At 35.7% G+C, this 23,656-nt stretch overlaps 1 protein-coding gene across 2 annotated transcripts; it reads left to right on the top strand.

The window, feature by feature from the left end:
• The first annotated feature begins 556 nt into the window (after nt 1–556).
• LOC128554940 (MICOS complex subunit MIC27-like) lies at nt 557–23,492 on the top strand. 2 transcript variants are annotated; one of them, XM_053536273.1, is made up of 7 exons: nt 557–574; nt 7,725–7,769; nt 10,821–10,940; nt 11,738–11,792; nt 12,481–12,576; nt 17,561–17,698; nt 22,832–23,492. In XM_053536273.1, the coding sequence occupies exons 1-7, from the start codon at nt 563–565 to the stop codon at nt 22,858–22,860; spliced, it is 495 nt and encodes a 164-aa protein (XP_053392248.1). In that variant the 5' UTR covers nt 557–562; the 3' UTR covers nt 22,861–23,492. The 2 variants fall into 2 exon arrangements, with proteins under 2 accessions (XP_053392248.1, XP_053392249.1); XM_053536274.1 differs by lacking the exons at nt 557–574; nt 7,725–7,769 and adding an exon at nt 8,634–8,687.
• Nucleotides 23,493–23,656: the final 164 nt, after the last annotated feature.

Genomic DNA, 23,656 nt, shown 5'->3' with positions numbered 1-23,656 from the left:
TTTTGCGTTTCATGAGATCTTTCTCATTTGCGGACGCATTGGTCAAGAGGGCTAAGACGCTTTCCTACGGAGGTGAAGGCCCCTGGTGTGAATCCTGGCTACTCCCATTGCGGTGTGTCCTTGGGCAAGGCACTTTATCACACGGATTGCCTCGATCAGTCGACCCAGCTGTAAATGGGTACCAGCAAATTGCTGGGGGTGAGGTATAATTGGTTTTAATTGTTCTTAATATAGGGTCGCAAAAAAAGCTCTATAGAGCTTATGTTAATTGTTTCACCAAGCGACGGTAAATAAAACTTACCTTTTTACCTTTACCTTTAAACAACTGATCACATGACTTGCGCCTCTACCATATAATCAGTATTGACTGAGTATTCTGTAGCTGTGTGAGCTAGATGTAGATGGTGTTGTTATTCAGATATATCATTTTCCTTAAATGTAAAATCGCAGTATATTTTAAGACCTTATTTTAAGCTAGTTTTTATTTTCAGTAAGAAGATACCCTGTTCGAATCTAGCGCGTCCGGTAAAGAACGGGTATGTGCGTTACATAGCTAAGTAAAATGGCAGCCAAGGTCAGAAACTTTTTTTGAAAGCAAATGAATAATTCAGATTACTGAAAGCCTGTCGTTGAAATACATCATTGGAAAATTAAACAGTTATTAATTATTTTTCATTTCAAGCATCTAATTTGATCTAGAAACATACTATTGAACGATATGACGATATTCTTAATGTGAATACTAGTCGGATATGTCACTAGTCCAAATTATTTATATTAGACGTGTACATGCTCATTTTACCTTCAACATTTATTATTTTACATTTTGTTTTCAATTTGCATTGAAAATCTAAACAGGCCCTAACTATTTGCATGTAGCCTGTTCTTAACTCCAAAGTAAAAAAAAAAATGCTCTGTATATCGCGTCATGAAATTGGGGTTTTAAGTATATTACAATACAATACAATAAGTTTTATTTCAAGTCAGCAAGACACAAACATATGAAACATAAGCTCTGATGAGCTTTTTAACCGACCATTAACAAATATATATGAGGTCAACAAGAATATAAATAGCTGTAAAACAGGGCTCACACTGGCCTCCGAGAAATAATAGCCAACTTTTGAAACTATAAAAAATAATAGCCAAAACTGATGCGGACTTTTGCATGTAATGTTTATAATTAAAAAGAACAAGTTTTTTTTTATTGCTTTGAAAAGTTGTAGCCCCAACAGGGGTGTGGGAATTGGGGATTCATGGAAATTACCTCATATTGGGGGCTCCCCTCTCCCCCTTAAATGCTTTCAAAGATAAGACCTATGCTATAATCTGATGGATTCTGAAGGCATTTACTGGGCATGTATATTTATAGCTTGCATAAGGCTGCTGAAATGATTGACTCTGTCTGACATTGTTGACTCCCTTGACTGGGCAATAGCTCAAACACCATTCGTGCACACACAGTATGGGCACAGTTGCACAAAAGGGAAAGTTTTGAGTATCAGTCATGTTTATACATTTTCTTTTTATATAGCAAAAGTGTTTCCATGATTCTTTTGACCACAACAGTTAACTGCACTTAAATTGCCCCAAAAGTACAAAACAATCGGGTCGCAAAAATACGTGATATTTGGCACACTATTTAATTACAGCTTTTTGTCAACATGTTTCCAAGGCTTTTTTCAATATTAAATAATATTTTTATGTGTTTTAGAACGTTTCTACTTACGCTAATGACAGTATGCAGGCAAATTTATTTGTTGATTTTTTTAGCTTGCCCGTATCGGCCATGTGACTAAAAATAGAAACAAGACTGAGTTTTCCGATTATTTCTGGGTTTAATGTGCAAAACAGACATTTATTAATCTTGGTAAAAAAATATTTGGCCTGTAATATTTCAACATGTACATTCGCGTTCTTTTCAAATTAAGGAAAATAAAAAAAAAACTTTGAGATTTTGTCACTTAAAACAATTGCATTTCAAGAACAAAAAAAAAATGCCGGTACATATTGGTTTGTCGTCTGCTGACTATTGAGTTGAAGAAAATTTGTGTTGGTGTTTGCAAGTGTTCTCAAAAAGTAGCCTGCCAGTTCAATGTGACTTAAATGCTGGATTAGTAAGATTGCATTCCGGTTATAATCGGTTTAATTGTCTTCTGCATTCTACCGCCTTAGGCAACGTTATCGGCATAGTTGACACGTGTTTGGAATACACGAGGCAATAAACAGTACGCTTTATCGATTTTTCCACGCTACCTGACCGCGGATGGCATAATTATTTATGCAGCTAACAAATAAAATAATCGCCAGTTCAAGTCGCCAAAATGAAAAAATATTCGCCATTTAAATAAAATAATCGCAAATGGCGATAATGGCGACTGACAGCGTGAGCCCTGGTAAAAGAAAAAGTTATATATCTAAAAAGCACACAAATTAAGCACATCTAAAGCTGTGGAAAAGCTGCTGATCCTGATATTGTGCTTTTACTTATACAAAGTAGCATTAAAATTAGCAAAGTTTCTGGATCACACTGTGCGCTCAATCTTGAAAGACTTTGCTACTTTGTATAAGTAAAAGCACAATATACTTAATAACATTTATAAATGCTCTATTTTGCATATTATTGTACTGCATTGCAATTTACATGTATACTGTCATGTTTATAAGTTTCACAGTTGAATGAATTCGAGTAATCGAATGTAATCATTTTGTAACGGTCAGTGGCAAAAAAGTGGTAGATGTTCGAATTGAAAATCATCTGAGGAACAACGAACTTCATGAAGTTAATCAATCTGCTTATAAAAAATTCCACTCAACCGAAACCGCCCTATTAAAAGTTCAAAATGACATTCTTCAATCGTTGGATAAGAACAATGTGACTATTCTTGTGATGCTTGATCTCTCTGCAGCATTTGACACTATTGACCACGGGACGTTGATTCATCGCCTTGAACGTCACTTTGGTGTTACAGGCAAGCCACTCGCATGGATGATGTCATACCTTAGTGACCGCTACCAGACCGTATGCATAGATGGCGAGCTATCACAACCAGTGCTAATGAAGTACAGTGTACCCCAAGGGTCTGTCCTGGGGCCAAAGAACTACACAATGTACACAAAACCAGTCGGAGCTATCTGCAGAAAGCACGGACTGAACAATCATTTCTATGCGGACGATTCGCAGTTATATCAATCCTTCAAACCAATAAATAAAATGTCTATTGAAGAGACCATTCATCGCGTTGAAAGTTGTTTAAAGGATATAGTAAGTTGGATGAATACTAACATGTTGAAACTCAATGCTGAAAAAACAGAATTAATCATATTTTCATCTGAACACAAGACACAATCTGTTTCAAACATATCTGTGAAAGTGGACGGCTCTGAAATCAAACAATCAGGCAGTGTCAGGAACCTCGGTGCTTTCCTGGATTCGAACATGAGGATGGAGCAACATGTGAATAGTGTGTGTAGGAATTCCTATGCACAGTTGCGGCAAATTAGTCACATCAGACAATATATAACCGCAAACGCAACCAAATCTCTAATCAACTCTCTTGTTACATCACGTTTGGATTATTGCAACTCTCTTCTATATGGAATTCCAAAACGGTCAATGAACAAACTGCAATATGTCCAAAACACGGCAGCTAGAATCGTAACCAGAACATCCAGATACGACCATATAACGCCTGTTCTGCGTGAACTCCATTGGCTTCCTGTGCAATGTAGGGTAGAATACAAAATTATAACACATACATATAAGGCACTCAAAGATCAATCACCAGCTTATGTAGCGAACATGCTAGAAATATATACACCATCCAGAAATCTGAGATCGCAGAATAATGCATTAAAACTAGTGGTGCCCAAATGTCGAACAATACGATTTGGTGACAGGAGCTTTCAGACAGCTGCTGCGAGGTTATGGAATGCCCTCCCATCTGGCATAAGAGAGTGCAAGACCGTGCAAAGTTTCAAAAAAGCGCTAAAGACGCATTATTTCATACAATTCTTTGGCAACTAACATCTCACTGATTACCTGATTTATAATGTAGGTACTTTGCCGGCCAATTAATTACTTTAATTAAGAACTCCAGTGTGACAGAATAATATTGGCGGTGTTTTTTTCTGTGGGATGTATCGTGGATGTTCTCTGGACCGTTTAGGTAGGGATTGGCCCAATCATCCGGGACGGTTTGCATGCTGTGATGCATTTCGCAGACATCATACCGTTTAATTCTGTCTGTTCAAAATGTAAGATATCTTCTGTTCTATTCTGCTCTGACCTGTGTCTTTGATAGGTCAGTTAATGTTTTATGATATTGTATTTTGTTTCATGTTTTGATCTGCCTACCTTCCAATTTAAAATGCTTGGTATCTTATTACCGTAATGTAATTTTAATTTCTTCTATAATAGTTCAATTCCCATTTTTTATTGAACATTATATAAATGTTTTTATGTAAAGCACTTTTGAATGTATTTTTATATGAAAAGAGTGCTATATAAATGTGGTATATAATAATAATAATAATAATAATTACTTTACTCAAAGTAATCGAAATTATTTTGATTTCAGACCCAAATGAAAGTAATTGATGAATAATCGATTACACCAAATATGTCCATGTAATCAATTAATAATTGATTACACATGTCAGTAATCGACCACCATGTCTGGTAACAATGATCGACTATACATACTATGTACATAGCTGCATTTTCCTAAATCCGACCATGAGAATAATTTTCATCTAAATTCATTATTTATAATAAAGACTTCAGAGAATTTGACAGTTTCGTGTTGTGTTGCAAAAGTGAATGGATAGAAATTTCATTCCCAAAGCATGGACAGAACTTAGGTGCTTTGAGTGAGACGATGTGTTCAATGGATGTGTAACATAGGTCTCTTTGTCCGTTGTTGGTATTTAGCTATCGCTCTTTAGTCACTTCCACTGTGAACTTGTAAAACCTTCCGCAAGATAATTTGCGGTGAAATTTAGAACTTTGATAAAACGCCGGGACTATTTGATTTTGAAATATCAAAATTGTTAAATATTGAAGTCTTGACTTTTATTTATAGAACTACTACATGCAGTAAGTTATAATAAAGCCCAAATAATAGGATGTTTCAGTACAGTGTGATTAACTTTGGCTGCCCCTGTCCTGTCACGTCCAAACTTATTCTCCATATTTTTGTTAGGAAATCCCCATTGAAATCTGTTACGAACGTTTTCTGGTACATGTAATGATAACATTTCTGATCATGAATTTATGTTGACAATAAAACCTAAAATTCCTTCACTGATACTTTTTAATGTATATTTTGTGTTTTGTTTCTGCAGTTTAGTGTCATCGGCACTCTACTACGTATTGAAACCGATGTCTGGGTGGTTAATTCCTTGCACCTTTTCACATCGTATTTCCAAAGATTAATATCTGTTGTTTCCCTTTTTGGCAGGTACACTATTAAACCTATGATAAACCTTAACCTTTAGGCAATATATTGTATAATCTGTCGAAGATGTTGGTACTTTTTATATCCCCGAAGGTGGGCATATTTAAATCGCACTGTCCACCCGTCTGTGCGTCTGGTATTCTTGTCCGGGCTGTAACTCTTCATTCATAAAGGGATTTTAAAATAACTTGGCATAAATGTTCACCATAATGAGGCGAAGTGTCATGCGCAAGACCCAGACCCCTAGCTTTAAGGTCACACTTAGAGGTCAAATGTGAACATGGCCTGTTTCTTGTCCAGTCCATAACTCTGCCATCCATGAAGGGATTTTGAAAGAGCTTGGCATAAATGTTTACCATAATGTGGTGACGTGTCCGGCACGAGACCCAGACCCCTAGCTTAAAGGTCAAGGTCACACTTACAAGTCAAAGGTTAACAGGGTATGTTTCGTGTCCGGTCCATAACTCTGCCATTCATTAAGGCATTTTGAAATTACTTGGTACAAATGTTCACCATAATGAGACAACTTGCCATGAGCAAGACCAAGACCCCTAGTTCCAAGGTCAAGGTCACACTTAGAGGTCAAAGGTTAACATGGTCTGTTACTTGTCCGGTCCATAACTCTGCCATTGATTAAGGGATTTTGAAATTACTTGGCATAAATTAATGTTCCAATGAGATGAGGTGTCATGTGCAAGTCCCAGACCCCTAGCTCCAAGGTCAAGGTCACACTTAGAAGTCAAAGGTGTTTCTCGTCTGGTCCATAACTCTGCCATTTATCAAGGGATTTGAAAATAATTTGACACAAATGTCAACCATATTGAGAAGATGTGTCACACTTATGACCGAGGCCTCTTAGGTCAAGGTCACAAAATGATATGTGATTTTTTGCGAATACAATTTTGGCATTCTTGGGCCTACCCTGGGGGCATTTTTCAACAATAGTGACAGCTCTTGTTGTCTGAGGAAGTGGACATAAAGATTCATCGTAGTTTTCATGCGTAATATACCGGTATTCGAGCTTTTACAGTACATGTTCAAATATCATATGATACCTAAAAACACCCTAAAAGTTTATTCAGCCCCTACATATAATCTTTAAAAGTTATGAAGGAGTGTAGTAACTAGAAGAAGAAGATGAAGAAAAGTGATGAATCAGCTATGCAGTAAAATCTGGCAATATATCTAGCTACAAATAGCTATAAAACCAATAAGAATTGTAAAATATATGTCAGTGTCAAATATAAAACAGTCATTATCCCATCCAAATGGTTTATGAGACTAAAAACAGTTACAAAAAACTGAGATCTGTGCAATATACAGGATAATGACATTTAAAAAGTAAGACGTCTACAAGCAAATATTTAAAAGGTGTGTCAAAATGTCAGTCTCTTTAAAAGCAAATATTCAAAAAACCTCTCTTTAAGCCAGTAAAAGAATGAGATAAAAATGTAATAAATTACTTAGGTCTTAATGCAAATACTATTAACCTATCCTCTGTACCATTAAAGCACTGTTATTGTCTTTCATCTCAAAAGCTATTTAGGGCCCGCCCGCTTAGCGCAGTAGGTAGAGCGTCGGTCTACGGATCGCGGGGTCGTGAGTTCGATCCTCGGGCGGGGCGTATGTTCTCCGTGACTATTTGATAAACGACATTGTGTCTGAAATCATTAGTCCTCCACCTCTGATTCATGTGGGGAAGTTGGCAGTTACTTGCGGAGAACAAGTTTGTACTGGTACAGAATCCAGGAACACTGGTTAGGTTAACTGCCCGCCGTTACATGACTGAAATACTGTTGAAAAACGGCGTTAAACCCAAAACAAACAAACAAAAGCTATTTGGATGCGATAGTGACCGTTTTGCATTTGATTTTGACATATTTTGCATTATTGTTATTGGGTTTATAGCTAATTCTAGCTGTATGTAGTTAGATTTAGCTATGTAGCTGATTAATGACATTTCTTGGACCTGGTCCAATAGTGATGTAGCAAATCAGGGGAGACAACACTCTGTACCAAAGGGTCCTGCACAGAGTAGATTGCAGAGTTTAATGACTATTTTTTGTGTCCTAGAGCCATGATTATCAAAACACTGATACTTATATGGCTACTTTCTGGACAAGGGTTCACAGTGTAAGCCTTCATTTACAACTTTTCTGTGTAATATACATGTAGAACCAGGATAAAAATACCATCAACTATCTTCCCATTCAAACAGGCCTTTTTTAGAACAGATGTATCAAATGTATGTTTTTATTTTTTCAGTCAGATGAAGGTGGCGATAGCAAACGGCGTATTAAAATTTCAGAGGTTTGTAAATATTAAATTATTTATGTTTGATTTTGTCTACCTGCAAAGACATTTGATTTTGGTGCACATTTTTAGATACGTTTGATAAAGTAGCACTTTTATTTCGTATCTTCTTTCTATGATTATACTTGTCAATCAGTTTTTAGCTCCACAATTCGGCTGGGCCCATTATACCCATGGTCAAGGTCACCAAGGAGTCACACTTAGAATTATTTTCATGTTAATTTTTTTCGAAAACTTCGTTTATAGACATATCTTTGGTACTTTAAAAGATAATGACTTGAAATTAAAAGTATTTGTTTATAATCATCTGCATGTGTGGCTACATACCCCATAACTCTAATTGTGTTTTTGACAGAATTTGCCCCTTTTGTATTTAAACTTTTGCTTTCAGGATATTACTTTAATGCAATATAAGATAAAGACTTGAAACTTAAAATGTATCTTTATCATCATCATCTGCATATGTGTTAATAATCCCCATAACTCTGATTTGTATTTTTGACTGAATTATGCCCCTTTTATACTTAATTTTTTTACAAACTTCATTTTCTGGACATAAATTTGGTACTATATAAGATAATGACTTGAAACTTAAAATATATCTTTATCATCATCATCTGCATGTGTTGTAACAATCCTAATAATTCAAATTTGTGTATTTGATGGAATTATGCCCCTTGGAGTATCTTTCTTTTAAAGTAGAGGTCTCTTATTCAGACATTTAGTCATTTTACTGTCAAATCCATGAATAGTGGAGTGTGCTGTCTTATGGACAGCTCTTGTTTCTTTGATTGTTTCCATTTACAGTACATTTCCTGTTATTTCATGTCCCTTTTGTCTGCCAGTCAGAATAATTTTCCCTCATCCTGAAGGAAAATGGGTATAAATACTAAAAAGCAGTTTGAAAGCTGCAAGGTAAAGTCTCTTTATTCATAACATAATACAGAAACCTATGTTTATAATTATATTGATGAGTTGAGATTGAAAGAATTTGTTTGATTCAGACCAAAGAGCTATAAAAATAAATAGATCGGCAACTTGAAAGGCATGTAAAGCAAATCTCGCCAAAAAACGTGACAACTAAATGAGGTCTCGTTTACCGGAAGTGACGCGTTCTCGGCGCGCCATTTTGTATGCGAAAGCAATTAATTATCGGTAAATTAATTATCACTGTATGACCATGCTTCTTTTGATGGTAAGAAACATGTACTTTGTGTCTTAAGACTATTTCACATTAAAATAATGTTGTTTTAGAAGCTAACATGTATTTTAAATGTAGTTTTAAAGGTACAAATTGTAACTCCATGCTCGCCGATGTTTGTTTTTACTTTAGATAACGCCGATTCACGCTCTGACACGAGATCACGCGATATTATAGCCAGTTGCCATTCTGTGTATTTTATACTTCTTTGTTCAGACTGACTGTTACACAAGCTTGTAATTTTATTGGATTGAAATAGACTATAGGAAACTTGTGCCTAATTGAAATAGACTATATGAAGCTTGTGCCATCATACAGCTCATAAATTGAAATAGACTATAGGAAGCTTGTGCCATTACAGTTTGTTAATTGAAATAGACTGTAAGAAGCTTGTGCCATTATAAAATAGACTATAGGAAGCTTGTGCCATTACAGTTTGTTATTGAAATAGACTATAAGAAGCTTGTGCCATTACAGTTTGTTATTGAAATAGACTGTAAGAAGCTTGTGACATTATAAAATAGACTATAGGAAGCTGGTGCCATTATAGAGCTCATGTTTATTGTTTGTTATCTGTAGAAAGTGAAACACCACTAGCTCAAACATTGATGACTTGAATATTTTGGCTTACTCGTGCAACTTATCCTTGTCGTCCTGCCATTTTTAGCTCATCTGATTTTTTGAAAAAAAATGATGAGTTATTGTCATCACTTGAGCGGTTGTCGGCGTCGGCGTCTGCGTCGGCGTTGCCTGGTTAAGTTTTATGTTTAGGTCAGCTTTTCTCCTAAACTATCAAAGCTATTGCTTTGAAACTTGGAATACTTGTTCACCATCATAAGCTGACCCTGTACAGCAAGAAACATAACTCCATCTTGCTTTTTGCAAGATTTATGGCCCCTTTTGTACTTAGAAAATATCAGATTTCTTGGTTAAGTTTTATGTTTAGGTCAACTTTTCTCCTAAACTATCAAAGCTATTGCTTTGAAACTTAAAATACTTGTTCACCATCATAAGCAGACCCTGTACATCAAGAAACATAACTCCATCTTGCTTTTTGCAAGATTTATTGCCCCTTTTGGACTTAGAAAATCAGTTTTCTTGGTTAAGTTTTATTTTTAGGTCAGCTTTTATCCTAAACTATCAAAGCTATTGCTTTAAAACTTGCAACACTTGTTCACCATCATAAGCTGACCCTGTACAGCAAGAAACATAACTCCATCCTGCTTTTTGCAAGATTTATGGCCCCTTTTGGACTTAGAAAATATCAGATTTCTTGGTTAAGTTTTATGTTTAGGTCAACTTTTTCTCTTAAACTATCAAAGCTATTGCTTTGAAACTTGCAACACTTGTTGACCATCATAAGCTGACCCTGTACAGCAAGCAACATAACTCCATCCTGCTTTTTGCAATAATTATTGCCCCTTTTGGACTTAGAAAATCATTTTCTTGGTTGAGTATTATGTTTAAGTCAACTTTTCTCATAAACTATCAAAGCTATTGCTTTAAAACTTGCAACAGTTTTTCACCATCATAAGTGGACACTGAACATCAAGAAACATAACTCTATCCTGCTTTTTGCAAGAATGATGGCCCTTTTTAGACTTAGAAAATCATGGGTAGGACAATATTTCTATTACACAAAAAAAATCAGATGAGCGTCAGCACCCGCAAGGCGGTGCTCTTGTTATTATAGACGCCTATATTTCAAAATTGGATAGCTTGAAACCCTGAAAAACTCTTTAATCCCCTTGCAGCTTTGAGCAATTATTGTAACGTTTTACAGTTATCTTCTTACAGTGTTATAAAGATTTTATGTATGATCATAGTAGTTATTTTATTTCTGAAAGCTTCCAGTATATGGCAACCCAGATGTGAAGGTTAAAGTTCTGCCAGAAGACATAGGGAAATTTCGTGAAGGTATATCAGTGGTTCGTGGAGCAGTGTGGAACTGGCTTGATTCAATACAGGTATAGTCTTAGTTTAAGGCAACTTATAACAAATCTGATACCTTTGCTATTTTTTTCAAGCTTCTGGTTGCTTAATTCTGAGTCCAGTCTTGAAATTGTCCAATGACAAGACTGCATAATGAGACTAGGTGCCAATATCAGATTTTTATCTGGGGATTGGACTCTTAAACCCCTTTTGTTTTGTGCTTTTTAAGTGAATTGCTGAATTTTGTCAGGGAAAAAAATTGATAATTGCACTTTTTTAAAGAACAATACTTGAATGGGAAAGAATATTTATTATCAATACACATGTAATAGGAAATTCTTTGTAAAATATACTTCCATAAAGATATAGATGTATATAAATACCTATACGAACATAAAGATATATATGCTCCACTGTTATAAATTGTAAAAGAAATCAGAAAACTTTATAGAACTATTTGAACATTGATGTCATGGCATTACAACATTGTGGCATCATTATGCAGTGCATGTGGCATTGCGCGGGTAAAATAGGTATTAGTTGGTTAAAACCATTGAAAATGATGAAGTAGAAAGAAATTGAAATATATTTTACTTGTGAAGACGACAATTTACATTTTCTCTTGGCTTTGCCACTCATGAAAATATTGCATAATGATGTTCACTCATTGAAATATATTACAATTTTATACTGAAACAAACAAATATCCTCTATTATTAAGATTCAGAAGCTTTGATAAACTGGGTAACTAGTCAAGATACATGTTTGTATTTTTATTTGTTTTAAACTTTCAATATTGCATTGAAATGTAGATCAGTATCTGATATTTTAGGGTACCACAGAAAAAGTTAAAGACACATATGAAATTGGAAAAGCTCACACTCAATGTAAGTGCATAACAGTATATTATTTGATCTAATGGGCCTCTATGGCTGAATGACTGATTGTTTATTTCTAAGCACTTGCTCCTCCTTGCCATGGGTTTGAAATCACACAAAGGATGTAGAATTTAGTCGTGTGAGGAAGTGTTGAAGCTTGCGTGCCTGTCCGTGCCTCTTTTAAAAAAAGATTTAACCCTTATCATGCTTGACACAATTGATTTTGCCTTTGTGACCAGTGTAGATATTGATTAGCCTGCACATCCAAGCAGTTTGATCAAGATCTGCACTGTTCACTATTTAGTCAGTATCTTTTTGGTAAGCACTCGTTTTAATAGTCAATGGTACTGTCCAGATTGAAAAATGGACAAGTTTTTTTAAAGAAATTAAGCAGGGTAAGGTTTAAGCTAGAAACTTACACTGAATTGTGTCAGTGTGACTTTAAACAGAACAGACATAGTATGTCTAGAATACATGACAAAAATTAGACCACTATCTGATTCTCAAAGGACGCATATAGTGTCCAGTCTAAATGTTCTATTATTAAAGCACCATTACTCACAGAGCACCCACTTCTATGTCCTAATCACATAATACAGTGACAGCATACATGTCCATATTTTTGGTGACAAAAAATCTATTTGAAAATAGTCCCTGTAGCCTTTTAAAACATGTTTTGGTTTTCTCTTGTTTGTAGCTACTGTAGACTACATACAAAATGATGAAGGTGTGTTACCTAGGCTGGCTGTGATTGGTGTGTCCGGATTGGCGGGAATAGTTCTCGGATATAAAGGTATTGTTTGTAGTGTTATGCATGTAGTTCTAGAATTAAAAAAAGTTAAGAATATGAAGTGACTGTATGTAGTCTTTGAAAATAAGGTACTGGTACTTGTTTTAGTTTTATAATATAAAAGGGCTGTTCGTAGTAGTTTTTAGAAAATATACATACTGCTTGTAATTATGTCTCCCACCACACAGTGGTGTGGGAGACATATTGATTTACTCCAGTCTGTGTGTCTGTCTGTCTGTCTGTGTGTCTGTCACAAAGCTTGTCCGCACTCTAAGTCAAACATTTCTCATCCGATCTTCACCAAACTTGAACAAAATGTGTTTCACCATAAGACCTCGGCCAAGTTTGATAACTGGCCAAATCGGTCGAGGCATATTGGAGTTACGGCCCTTGAATTACCAAAAATTGGCCTTTTTACTCTTGTCCACACTCTTAAGTCAAACATTTCTCATCCGATCTTCACCAAACTTGAACCAAATGTGTTTGACCAACTCTGAGACCTTGGCCAAGTGCGATAACTAGCCAAATCAGTCCAGGCATTTTGGAGTAACGACCCTTGAATTAACAAAAATTGGCCTTTTTACTCTTGTCTGCACTCTAAGTCGAAAATTTCTCATCCGATCTTCACTAAACTTAAACAAAATGTGTTTGACCATAAGACCTTGGCCAAGTTCAATAACTAGCCAAATCCATTTAGGCATTTTGGAGTTACGGCCATTGAATTACTGAAAAATTGGCCTTTTTGCTCTTGTCCGCACTCTAAGTCGAACATTTCTCATCCGATCTTCACCAAATTTGAACAAAATGTGTTTGACCATAAGACCTCGAACAAGTTTGATTATGAGCGGAATCGGTCCAGGAATTTTGGAGTTCTGGTCCTTGAATTGTATTGAGTAAACAGTATATAAAGACTGCCTTGCTATTTAGATGATTAGGCAGTTGTGGGAGACATTCGCTTTTCTCAAAAGCAGCTCTAGTTATAGAATGTTAAGGTACAAATATGAACTTAAATGTTTGTATTCTAGGATATGAAGGAAGCCGTTTGATGCTATTTTTGCGGTACTAAGGGAATAAATAAATAAAGAAAAGACGAGATCACTTTGCTAATATTTCTTATTTACTTGGTAAACTTTTTCTTTGCACAAAACCATTTTCAGCTTGACTATTCAAAGAATAGTCTACATGTAGCTATTCTACTCACCCTGGCATCGGCGTCACACCTTGGTTAAAGATTTGCATGCAAGTACATACAGCTATCATTTAATGGCTTTGAAACTTATTTTTAGCTCACCTGAGCAATGCTCATGGTGAGCTATTGTGATCACGCTGTGTCCGGCGTCCGTCGTGCGTGCGTCTGTCATCAACAGTTGTGTTTAAAAGACATCTCCTCCATAACCACTGAATGGATTTTGATAAAACTTGGCATGGATGTTCCTTGGATGGTCCTCTACCAAAGTTATTCAAACGGTTCCGCTTGCTTGCACATACGGGCCGCCAGATCTTAAAATAGTAAAATCTTCAAACAATGTCTCCTCCTAAACCGATGGTCGGATTTTGAAAGAATTTCACACAAATGGTCCTTATGTCACATTCTACCAAGTTTGTTCAAATTATTTTGATTCGTCAAAAAACATAGCCACCAGGGGTTGTGGTCACTTTTCCCTATATGTGTATAGTGGAAACTTTAAAAATCTTCTTGTTTGAAACTGCTGGCCCGATTTTAGAAAAAATTTTACACAAATAGTCATTGTGTGACCCTCTATCAAGATTGTTAAAATTATTCTGATTCGTCAAACAACATGGCCACCAGAGGGCGTGGTCACTTTTCCTTACATGTACATGTATATAGTGGAAACTTTAAAAAAAAATTGTGTGAAACTGCTGGCCCGATTTTAGAATAATTTTACACAAATGGTTCTTGTGTGACCCTCTACCAAAATTGTTCAAATTATTTTCATTCGTCAAAAAACATGGCCGCCAGACGTCATGGTCATTTTTTCCTGTATGTATATAGTGGTAACTTTAAAAATCTTCTTGTGTGAAACTGCTAGCCTGATTTTAAAATAATTTTACAGAAATGGTTCTTGTGTGACCCTCTACCAAGATTATTCAAATTATTTCGATTCGTCAAAAAACATGGCTGCCAGGGGGTGTGGTCACTTTTCCCTTTATGTATATAGTAGAAACTTAGAAAATCTTCTTGTATAAAATTGTTAGCCTGATTTTAAAATGAATTCACACAAATTGTCCTTGTGTGACCTACAATACTGGTCAAATTTTTCTGATTCGTCAAAAAACATGGCCGCCAGAGGGCGTGGTCACTTTTCATCAACAATTTCTTTAAACAACATCTCCAAAACTACTGAATGTATTTTGATGAAACTTTACACAATGATCTCTGGGTAGCCCTCTTTCAGAGTTGTTGAATGGTTCTGGTTCATTGAACATATGGGTCTTTTTGGTTAAAAACTGGTTTTCAGCTATCAGACTTTAAAGATCCTTTTCTCTAGAGCTTTGAAATTTGGCATGTGATATAAGGGTTTGACTCTCTACCATAATTGTCCACATTATTGCCCTAACCCCTGTGTCTGATATGTACTTACTATAGGCTTATATATAAGAAACTTTGAAAATCTTCTTTTCTGAACCAGTAATAGCTAGAGCCTTGATATTTGCTGTGTGATATCAGATTTGTAATGTCTACCGTAATTATTCAACTTATTGCTCTAGGTTCAAAAATGTGTGTGACATGTATATAATATAGGCTTACATAGAAGAAACCTAACTCTGTAATTATACAAACACACTTGAAGCCTTGTACACAGGTGAGCGCTTTAGGCTCATTGACCCTCTTGTTTCTTTTTCTAGATCAATTTTCGACCTCACTGGGTCAAGTCCCATAACTCTGAAATGAATTTTGGGCAAATTATGCCCCCTTTTGGACTAAGAAAGTACTGGTTAAAGTTTTACATGCAAGTTACTATCTCCAAAACTAATGCAGATATTGAATTGAAACTTAACATGTGTCTTCGGGGTTATAAAACTAGTTGATAGCATCAAGTCCCATAACTCTGACCTGCATTTTGGCCAAATTATGCCCCCTTTTGGACTTAAAAAAATCCTGGTTAAAGTTTTGCATGCAAGTACATACAGCTATTACTTAAAGGCATATATATTTTAAACTTATTTTTTTCTTTTTCTAGATCAATTACCAACCTCACTGGGTCAAGTCCCATAACTCTGAAATGTATTTTTGGCAAATTATGCCCTCTTTTGGACTTAGAAAATTCTGGTTAAAGTTTCGCGTGCAAGTTACTATCTGCAGAACAAATGCAGATATTAAATTGAAACTTCACGTGTGCCTTCGGGGTTATAAAACTAGTTGATTGAATCAAGTCCCATAACTCTGACATGCATTTTGGTCAAATTATGTCCCCTTTTGAACATAAAACTTCTGGTTAAAGTTTTGCATGCAAGTTACTATCTCCAAAACTAATGCAGATACTGGATTGAGATATTTTAACATTTAGGGTAACATTTTCCTGCTTCTGGGACAATAATTCGAATAGTCGAGCATTGTTTACTTTTAAATCTATCTTGGATATGAAGGTACTTTGTGTAGTTCTAGAATATGAAGGTACTTTGTGTAGTTCTAGAATATGAAGGTACTTCTTGTAGTTCTAGAATATGAAGGTACTTCTTGTAGTTCTAGAATATGAAGGTACTTTGTGTAGTTCTAGAATATGAAGGTACTTCTTGTAGTTCTAGAATATGAAGGTACTTTGTGTACTTCTAGAATATGAAGATTCAGCTTGTAGTTTTTAACTCGACTATTTGAAGAATAGTCCAAGCTATTATACTCACCCTGGTGTCGGCGTCGCAGTCGCACCTTGGTTTAAGTTTTGCATGCAAGTACATATAGGTATTATCTCAAGGTATATAGTTTTTAAACATTTATTCTTTTTCCAGGTCAATTTAATTACCAACCTCACTGGGACGAGTCCTATAACTCTGACATGTATTTTGGCCGAATTAGGACTTCGAAAATCCTGGTTAAAGTTTTGCATGCAAATTACCATCACAAAAACGAATACAGAATATTGAATTGAAACTTCACGTGTATCTCCAGGCATCAAGTCCTATAACTCTTACATTTATTTTGGCCAAATTATGCCCCTTTTTGAACTTAGAAAATCCTTGTTAATGTTTTGCATGCAAGTACATCATAGCTATAATTTAAAAGCATATATGGTAGCTTTGAAACTTATTTTTTTTTCTTTTTGTAGGTCAATTACCAACCTCACAGGATCAAGTTCCATATCTCTGACATAAATTTGGGAAAATTATGCACCCTAAATTCTTGACTTAAAAATCCTGGTAAAATTTTGCATGCAGGTTACTCTCCAAAACTAATGCAGATATTGAATTGAAACTTCACATGTGTCTACAGAGTAATAAAACTAGGTGATAGCATCAAGTCCAATAACTCGTGCATTTATTTTGGCCAAATTATGCCCCCTTTTGGACCTAAAAAATCCTGGTTAAAAGTTTTGGATGTAAGTTACCATCTCAAAACCTAATGCAAATATTGAATTGAATCTTCTGTGGGTTTATAAAACTAGGTTATAGCATCAAGTCCCATAACTCTGACATGTATTTTGCAAAATTATATCCCCTTTTGAACGAATAAACTCCTGGTTAAAGTTTGCATGCAAGTTACTATCTCTAGAACTAATGCAGATACTGGATTGAAACACTATAGATATTTTAACATTTAGGACAATATTCCTGCTTTTGGGACAACAATTTGAATAGTCGAGAATTGGCTGTCTTACAGACAGCTCTTACTATATAAACAGAATACCATTTTGAGGTTAAGATTAGAACAAAATGGTAATGCCAAATTAAATAATGTCAACAGTTGTGTACCACTCTGCATATTTTCATTGTATGCACTTATTTATTATTTATTTTCTGTTTATTGCAGGAGGTCCTATGAGAAAAGCTGCTTTTAGTACATTTGCTGTGATATCAGCCACATCATTGTGTTATCCTAAAGAAGCAGTTGCCTTAACAACTGGGCAGTACGAAAAACTCAGAAACAAAGTTCAAGAATTAAGAGGAAGTAAGTTACATTGTTTCAGTTACTTCAGGGTTCTCCTCTCACTTTTAAGGAAGAGATTGAATTCTTCTTGCGAGGAAGCTATCCAGCTGGCTTACAGAAGGTCGGTGGTTCTACTCAGGTGCTCGCTCATGATGAAATTATGCACGGAGGGGCACATGGGGATCTTCCTCCACCATCAGAGCTGTAAAGTCGGCATATGAAGTTGGCATATGACCTATACTTATGTCAATGTGCTCTTAAACACAACAAAACAAAACATAAGGAAGAGGGTTAGGGCCCTCTTAGTGGGGCAATTTTTTGGAAATGAAAATTTCTATTTTTAAAAATATATTAAATTTTAAAATCTAATGCAATCTTGGGATTGCAAAAGTATCAATATTTGTTACTAAGTGTCCAAAGTTTAAATTTCATTTTTTTTTCTCCTTCAAAGGCAAATATAGTTTTCCTTCAAGAAATTATACATTCAGTGGTTAAGGAAGGGTGTAAGTTATTGGCCCCCAAAACAGTTAGCTCAGTAGGTAGAGCGTTGGTCTACAGATTGCGGGGTCGTGAGTTCGATCCTCGGGCGGGGCGTATGTTCTCCGTGACTATTTGATAAACAACATTGTGTCTGAAATCATTAGTCTTCCACCTCTGATCCATGTGGGGAAGTTGGCAGTTACTTTCGTAGAACAGGTTTGTACTGGTACAGAATCCAGGAACACTGGTTAAGTTAACTGCCCGCCGTAACATGACTGAAATACTGTTGAAAAACGATGTTAAACCCAAAACAAACAAACCAAGACATGAAATAACAGCAAAGTATTAACACAAATTCTTGGCCAGGAAAGCAAATATTATCATAAATTATAAATTTTCTCTAACACAAATACCGGTATATCCTTTCATAAGATCATGACTGTCATTGGTATGTATAAAAACATCTTTAATCTTGTTGAAGGACATTACAGACTTCAGTATAGTGAAAGTTCATTAAATGATAAACTTTACTAAACTAAAGTAAAATATAATGAAAGTCCAATGACCCATAAATAAGTTTCATGAAAAGAAAAGAATGAATATTGGTTAAAAATTGCTGTAGTCAGCTGATGTATATGTAGAAAAACAGTTTATTCAAGGTCTTCAAAGAAACTTCTAGATGGATCTTACCCATTTAGCACAACCTTTGTTGTTGGTGGCGGTGGTTCTAGTTCCTGGTTCCAGTGTTATAAAATTTAGTTTGGAGACCAGCCTCGGAGTACAACCTTTCCATTGGTCAATTTCAAATTTATGCTTTAAATCAGCCAATCAGGTGCTTGATTTTTAACGTTGGTCCCTTGGAAAGAGTTTGTTGTGTGGAAGATGTGATGCTATAGTTTATCTACTAAAAACCAACTTTTGAGTTAGTTGTTTGCTTCACATTTCCAGACATATTACATAGTAGAGTTCATGAAAAATATCCTGCCTTTACAAAGCCGCAAAATCATTTCCTTTTTATACGCACATCTCTGAAAGAGTGGGGCTTATTATGTGAACATCAGAGGCGAGCGGGCGGGATGGTCAGCTTTCAAAAGCATGTCCACTCTTAGTCGAACAGTTTTCATCTGATCTTCACCAAACTTGGTGAAAATGATTGTGGGCATAATATCTCGGCCAAATCCAATAACCAGCCCTTGAATTACTCAAAATCTGCAAATTTAGCCTTGTCTGCCCTCTTAAGTCGAACAGTTTTCATCCGATCTTCACCAAACTTGGTGACAATGTTTGTGGGCATAAATTCTCTGCCAAGTTTTATAACCAGCCCAATCGCCCTAGGCACTCTTGGATTATGGCCCTTGAATTACTTTTAAAAAAACTGCAAATTTAGCATTGTCCGCTCTCTAAGTCAAACAGTTTTCATCCAATCTTCCACAAACTTGCAAATAATGTTTGTGGGCATAATATCTCAGCCAGATTTGATAAACAGTCAAAACACACCAGGCACTCTTCGATTATGGCCCTTGAATTACTTGAAAAACTGCAAATTCAGCCTTGTCTGCTTTCTAAGTCAAACAGTTTTCATCCGATCTTCAACAAACTTGGTAACAATGTTTGTGGCATAATATCTCGGCCAAGTTCGATAACCAGCCAAATTGCCTCAGGCACTCTTTGATTATGGCCCTTGAATTAGGCCAAGTTTGATGATAGGCGTATTGTGTGACAGTCTGCTACTCTTGTTTTTCTATTTTAACATTTTCAATGACTTTACCAGACCAAATGAAAATTTACCAGACATGTCAGGCAGTCAGAAACATTGTGGGAGCTCTGACATACTAGTAGATTTTATAATAAAAAGTCTAATGCTGCTACTTGATATTCCACTATATGTGGCATTACTTCAGTTCATTTACTCTTGTTATTCAGCAGAGCATTCTAATAGTTAAAAAATTGCAGAAGGATTTTAAGTAATCTGTGATGGGTGCATTGTGGTATCAGTTAAGTTATAAGCCACTCAACTTTTAAATTTTACGTTTGAACTTTACTTACACACCCTTTGAAGGTTCTAATATGACACCAGGACTGGTGTCTGCCAGGAAGTGGACTAGGCTGAGTCAAGTGACGACTGAGTCTAGTGAAAGATTTAAGTGAGCTTCAGTTTCATCACCATTCGCCTACAACGAGTCAATATAAACGAACTGAAATCAAAAGGAAGAAGTCATTAATAAAGATAATAGGATTTGAGAAGCATACTCAATGCATTTGCCCTTTACGAATAAATGGATATCTAATTCTATGAAATTATTTAGTTTCATGAATATAAAAGTTCATGATTTTGACCAATACAGCTATTTTGTGGGGATATAAATTCGTAGATTTCATTTTTTCAAATGAGTAAAGAAATTTTATATGTTCATAAGGATTGAATTTCGTGGATTTATTCAACCATAAAACCCCACAAAAATAAGCCCCTATGAATATAAATGACTTGACAATATTAGAATATTGTAAATGTTTGATATTTTATGATTAGAAATGAATATAAAGTTCAGTTGTTTTTTTTTAGCTCACCTGTCACAAAGTGACAAGGTGAGCTTTTGTGATCGCGCGGTGTCCGTCGTCCGTCGTCCGTCCGTCCGTCCGTCCGTAAACTTTTGCTTGTGACCACTCTAGAGGTCACATTTTTTATGGGATCTTTATGAAAGTTGGTCAGAATGTTCATCTTGATGATATCTAGGTCAAGTTCGAAACTGGGTCACGTGCCGTCAAAAACTAGGTCAGTAGGTCTAAAAATAGAAAAACCTTGTGACCTCTCTAGAGGCCATAATTTTCAATGGATCTTCATGAAAATTGGTCAGAATGTTCATCTTGATGATATCTAGGTCAAGTTCGAAACTGGGTCACGTGCGGTCAAAAACTAGGTCAGTAGGTCTAAAAATAGAAAAACCTTGTGACCTCTCTAGAGGCCATATATTTCACAAGATCTTCATGAAAGTTGGTCAGAACGTTTACCTTGATGATATCTAGGTCAAGTTCGAAACTGGGTCACGTGCCTTCAAAAACTAGGTCAGTAGGTCAAAAAATAGAAAAACCTTGTGACCTCTCTAAAGGCTATATTTTTCATGGGATCTGTATGAAAGTTGGTCTGAATGTTCATCTTGATGATTTCTAGGTCAAGTTCGAAACTGGGTCACGTGCCATCAAAAACTAGGTCAGTAGGTCTAAAAATAGAAAAACCTTGTGACCTTTCTAGAGGCCATATATTTCACAAGATCTTCATGAAAATTGGTCAGAACGTTCACCTTGATGATATCTAGGTCTAGTTCGAAACTGGGTCACGTGCCATTAAAAACTAGGTCAGTAGGTCAAATAATAGAAAAACCTTGTGACCTTTCTAAAGGCCATATTTTTCATGGGATCTGTGTGAAAGTTGGTCTGAATGGTCATCTTGATGATATCTAGGTCAAGTTTGAAACTGGGTCAGGTGCGGTCAAAAACTAGGTCAGTAGGTCTAAAAATAGAAAAACCTTGTGACCTCTCTAGAGGCCATATATTTCATGAAATCTTCATGAAAATTTGTCAGAATGTTCACCTTGATGATAGCTAAGTCAAGTTCGAAAGTGGGTCACGTGCCATCAAAAACTAGGTCAGTAGGTCAAATAATAGAGAAACCTTGTGACCTAACTAGAGGCCATATTTTCCATGGGATCTGTATGAAAGTTGGTCTGAATGTTCATCTTGATGATATCTAGGTCAAATTTGAAAGTGGGTCACGTGCCGTCAAAAACTAGGTCAGTAGGTCAAATAATAGAAAAACCTTGTGACCTCTCTAAAGGCCATATTTTTCAATGGATCTTCATGAAAGTTGGTCTGAGTGTTCATCTTGATGATATCTAGGTCAAATTCGAAACAGGGTCATGTGCTGTCAAAAACTAGGTCAGTAGGTCTAAAAATAGAAAAACCTTGTGACCTCTCTAGAGGCCATACTTGTGAATGGATATTCATAAAAATTGGTCAGAATGTTCACCTTGATGATATCTAAGTCAAGTTCGAAAGTGGGTCACGTGCCTTCAAAAAGTAGGTCAGTAGGTCAAATAATGAAAAAACGTTGTGACCTCTCTAAAGGCCATATTTTTCATGGGATCTGTATGAAAGTTGGTCTGAATGTTTATCTTGATGATATCTAGGTCAAGTTTGAAACTGGGTCAACTGCGATCAAAAACTAGGTCAGTAGGTCTTGAAATAGAAAAACCTTGTGACCTCTCTAGAGGCCATACCCTTGAATGGATCTTCATGAAAATTGGTCAGAATGTTCACCTTGATGATATCTAGGTCAAGTTTGAAACTGGGTCACGTGCCTTAAAAAACTAGGTCAATAGGTGAAATAATAGAAAAACCTTGTGACCTCCCTAGAGACCACATTTTTCAATGGATCTTCATGAAAATTGGTCAGAATTTTTATCTTTATAATATCTAGGTCAAGTTCAAAACTGGGTCACATGAGCTCAAAAACTAGGTCACTATGTCAAATAATAGAAAAAACGACGTCATACTCAAAACTGGATCATGTGGGAAGAGGTGAGCGATTCAGGACCATCATGGTCCTCTTGTTTACAGAAAATATCTTGGAACAGTAATAGTTTGAATACTTGTATTTTTTCTTTTTGTTACTTTCAGAAAGTGACTCGGATGACAAGAGCTCCTAGCCAAGTGTGACTTTATTATGTAATTCAGTTTATAACTAAAATACATCAAGCTTGAGGAATTTGAAATCTTTCAGTGCATAGGAATGGAATAGAACTACCACAAAAATACTTTTTATGTTGAGGGCTTGAAAAAAATGCTTATTACAGCTAACCAGATAATTACAAGTTTATTATTTGGTTGCCCATGCTATTGTTTAAATATTTAAATACAGAAAAGGCAGTAATGAAATAACAGAAGACTTACAGAGATTTTCAATGCATTTACTTATGTCACATTATTTCATACAGAAAATGTTCTTACTACAAACTATATTTATTTGACTCCTAAATTGATGCTACTTTCTTACATAAAACTCCAATTATTTTACTTCTGCTCTGAAAGTGGCAGAAACAAGTGTCAGGTCACTGAGACCCTCTTGCTGGCGCTGGGGATTACATGAACATTAAATGTGCTGTTTGACATTTACAGTACTTCGGTATTTTGTCACTGTTACACTAGATTTGATACCATTATTCATGTTTCGATCTATAGAGAACAGTTGGGTTCTGACAAATCCCACTTAGTTATTTGTTGTTTTGACGTTTCTGAAAAAATTATGTATCATATAATTCAAATAAATGTGTTAAAGATACATATTCATGTTTTTAATTGCAAAGATTCAGGTGTGTAATTTACAGTCTTAATATACCCCTGTACTATTTCAAAATATATTGCACGCAGCCATTTTGCATGAGTAGAGAAGCTTTACAGCATGAAAGCGTTGGTCTGTAGCACTCTTGTAAGGTCGTCTCTCAA

This window comes from Mercenaria mercenaria, unplaced genomic scaffold (genome assembly GCF_021730395.1).
Source record: "Mercenaria mercenaria strain notata unplaced genomic scaffold, MADL_Memer_1 contig_887, whole genome shotgun sequence".
Classification (NCBI taxonomy): Eukaryota; Metazoa; Mollusca; class Bivalvia; order Venerida; family Veneridae; genus Mercenaria; species Mercenaria mercenaria.
This window is presented reverse-complemented; position numbering and strand designations above follow the sequence as displayed.

Coding starts and splice junctions, on each gene's coding strand:
- LOC128554940 (XM_053536273.1), top strand. Junction 11,793..12,480: donor TGGAAAAGCTCACACTCAAT/GTAAGTGCATAA, acceptor TCTTGTTTGTAG/CTACTGTAGACTACATACAA. Junction 12,577..17,560: donor AATAGTTCTCGGATATAAAG/GTATTGTTTGTA, acceptor TGTTTATTGCAG/GAGGTCCTATGAGAAAAGCT.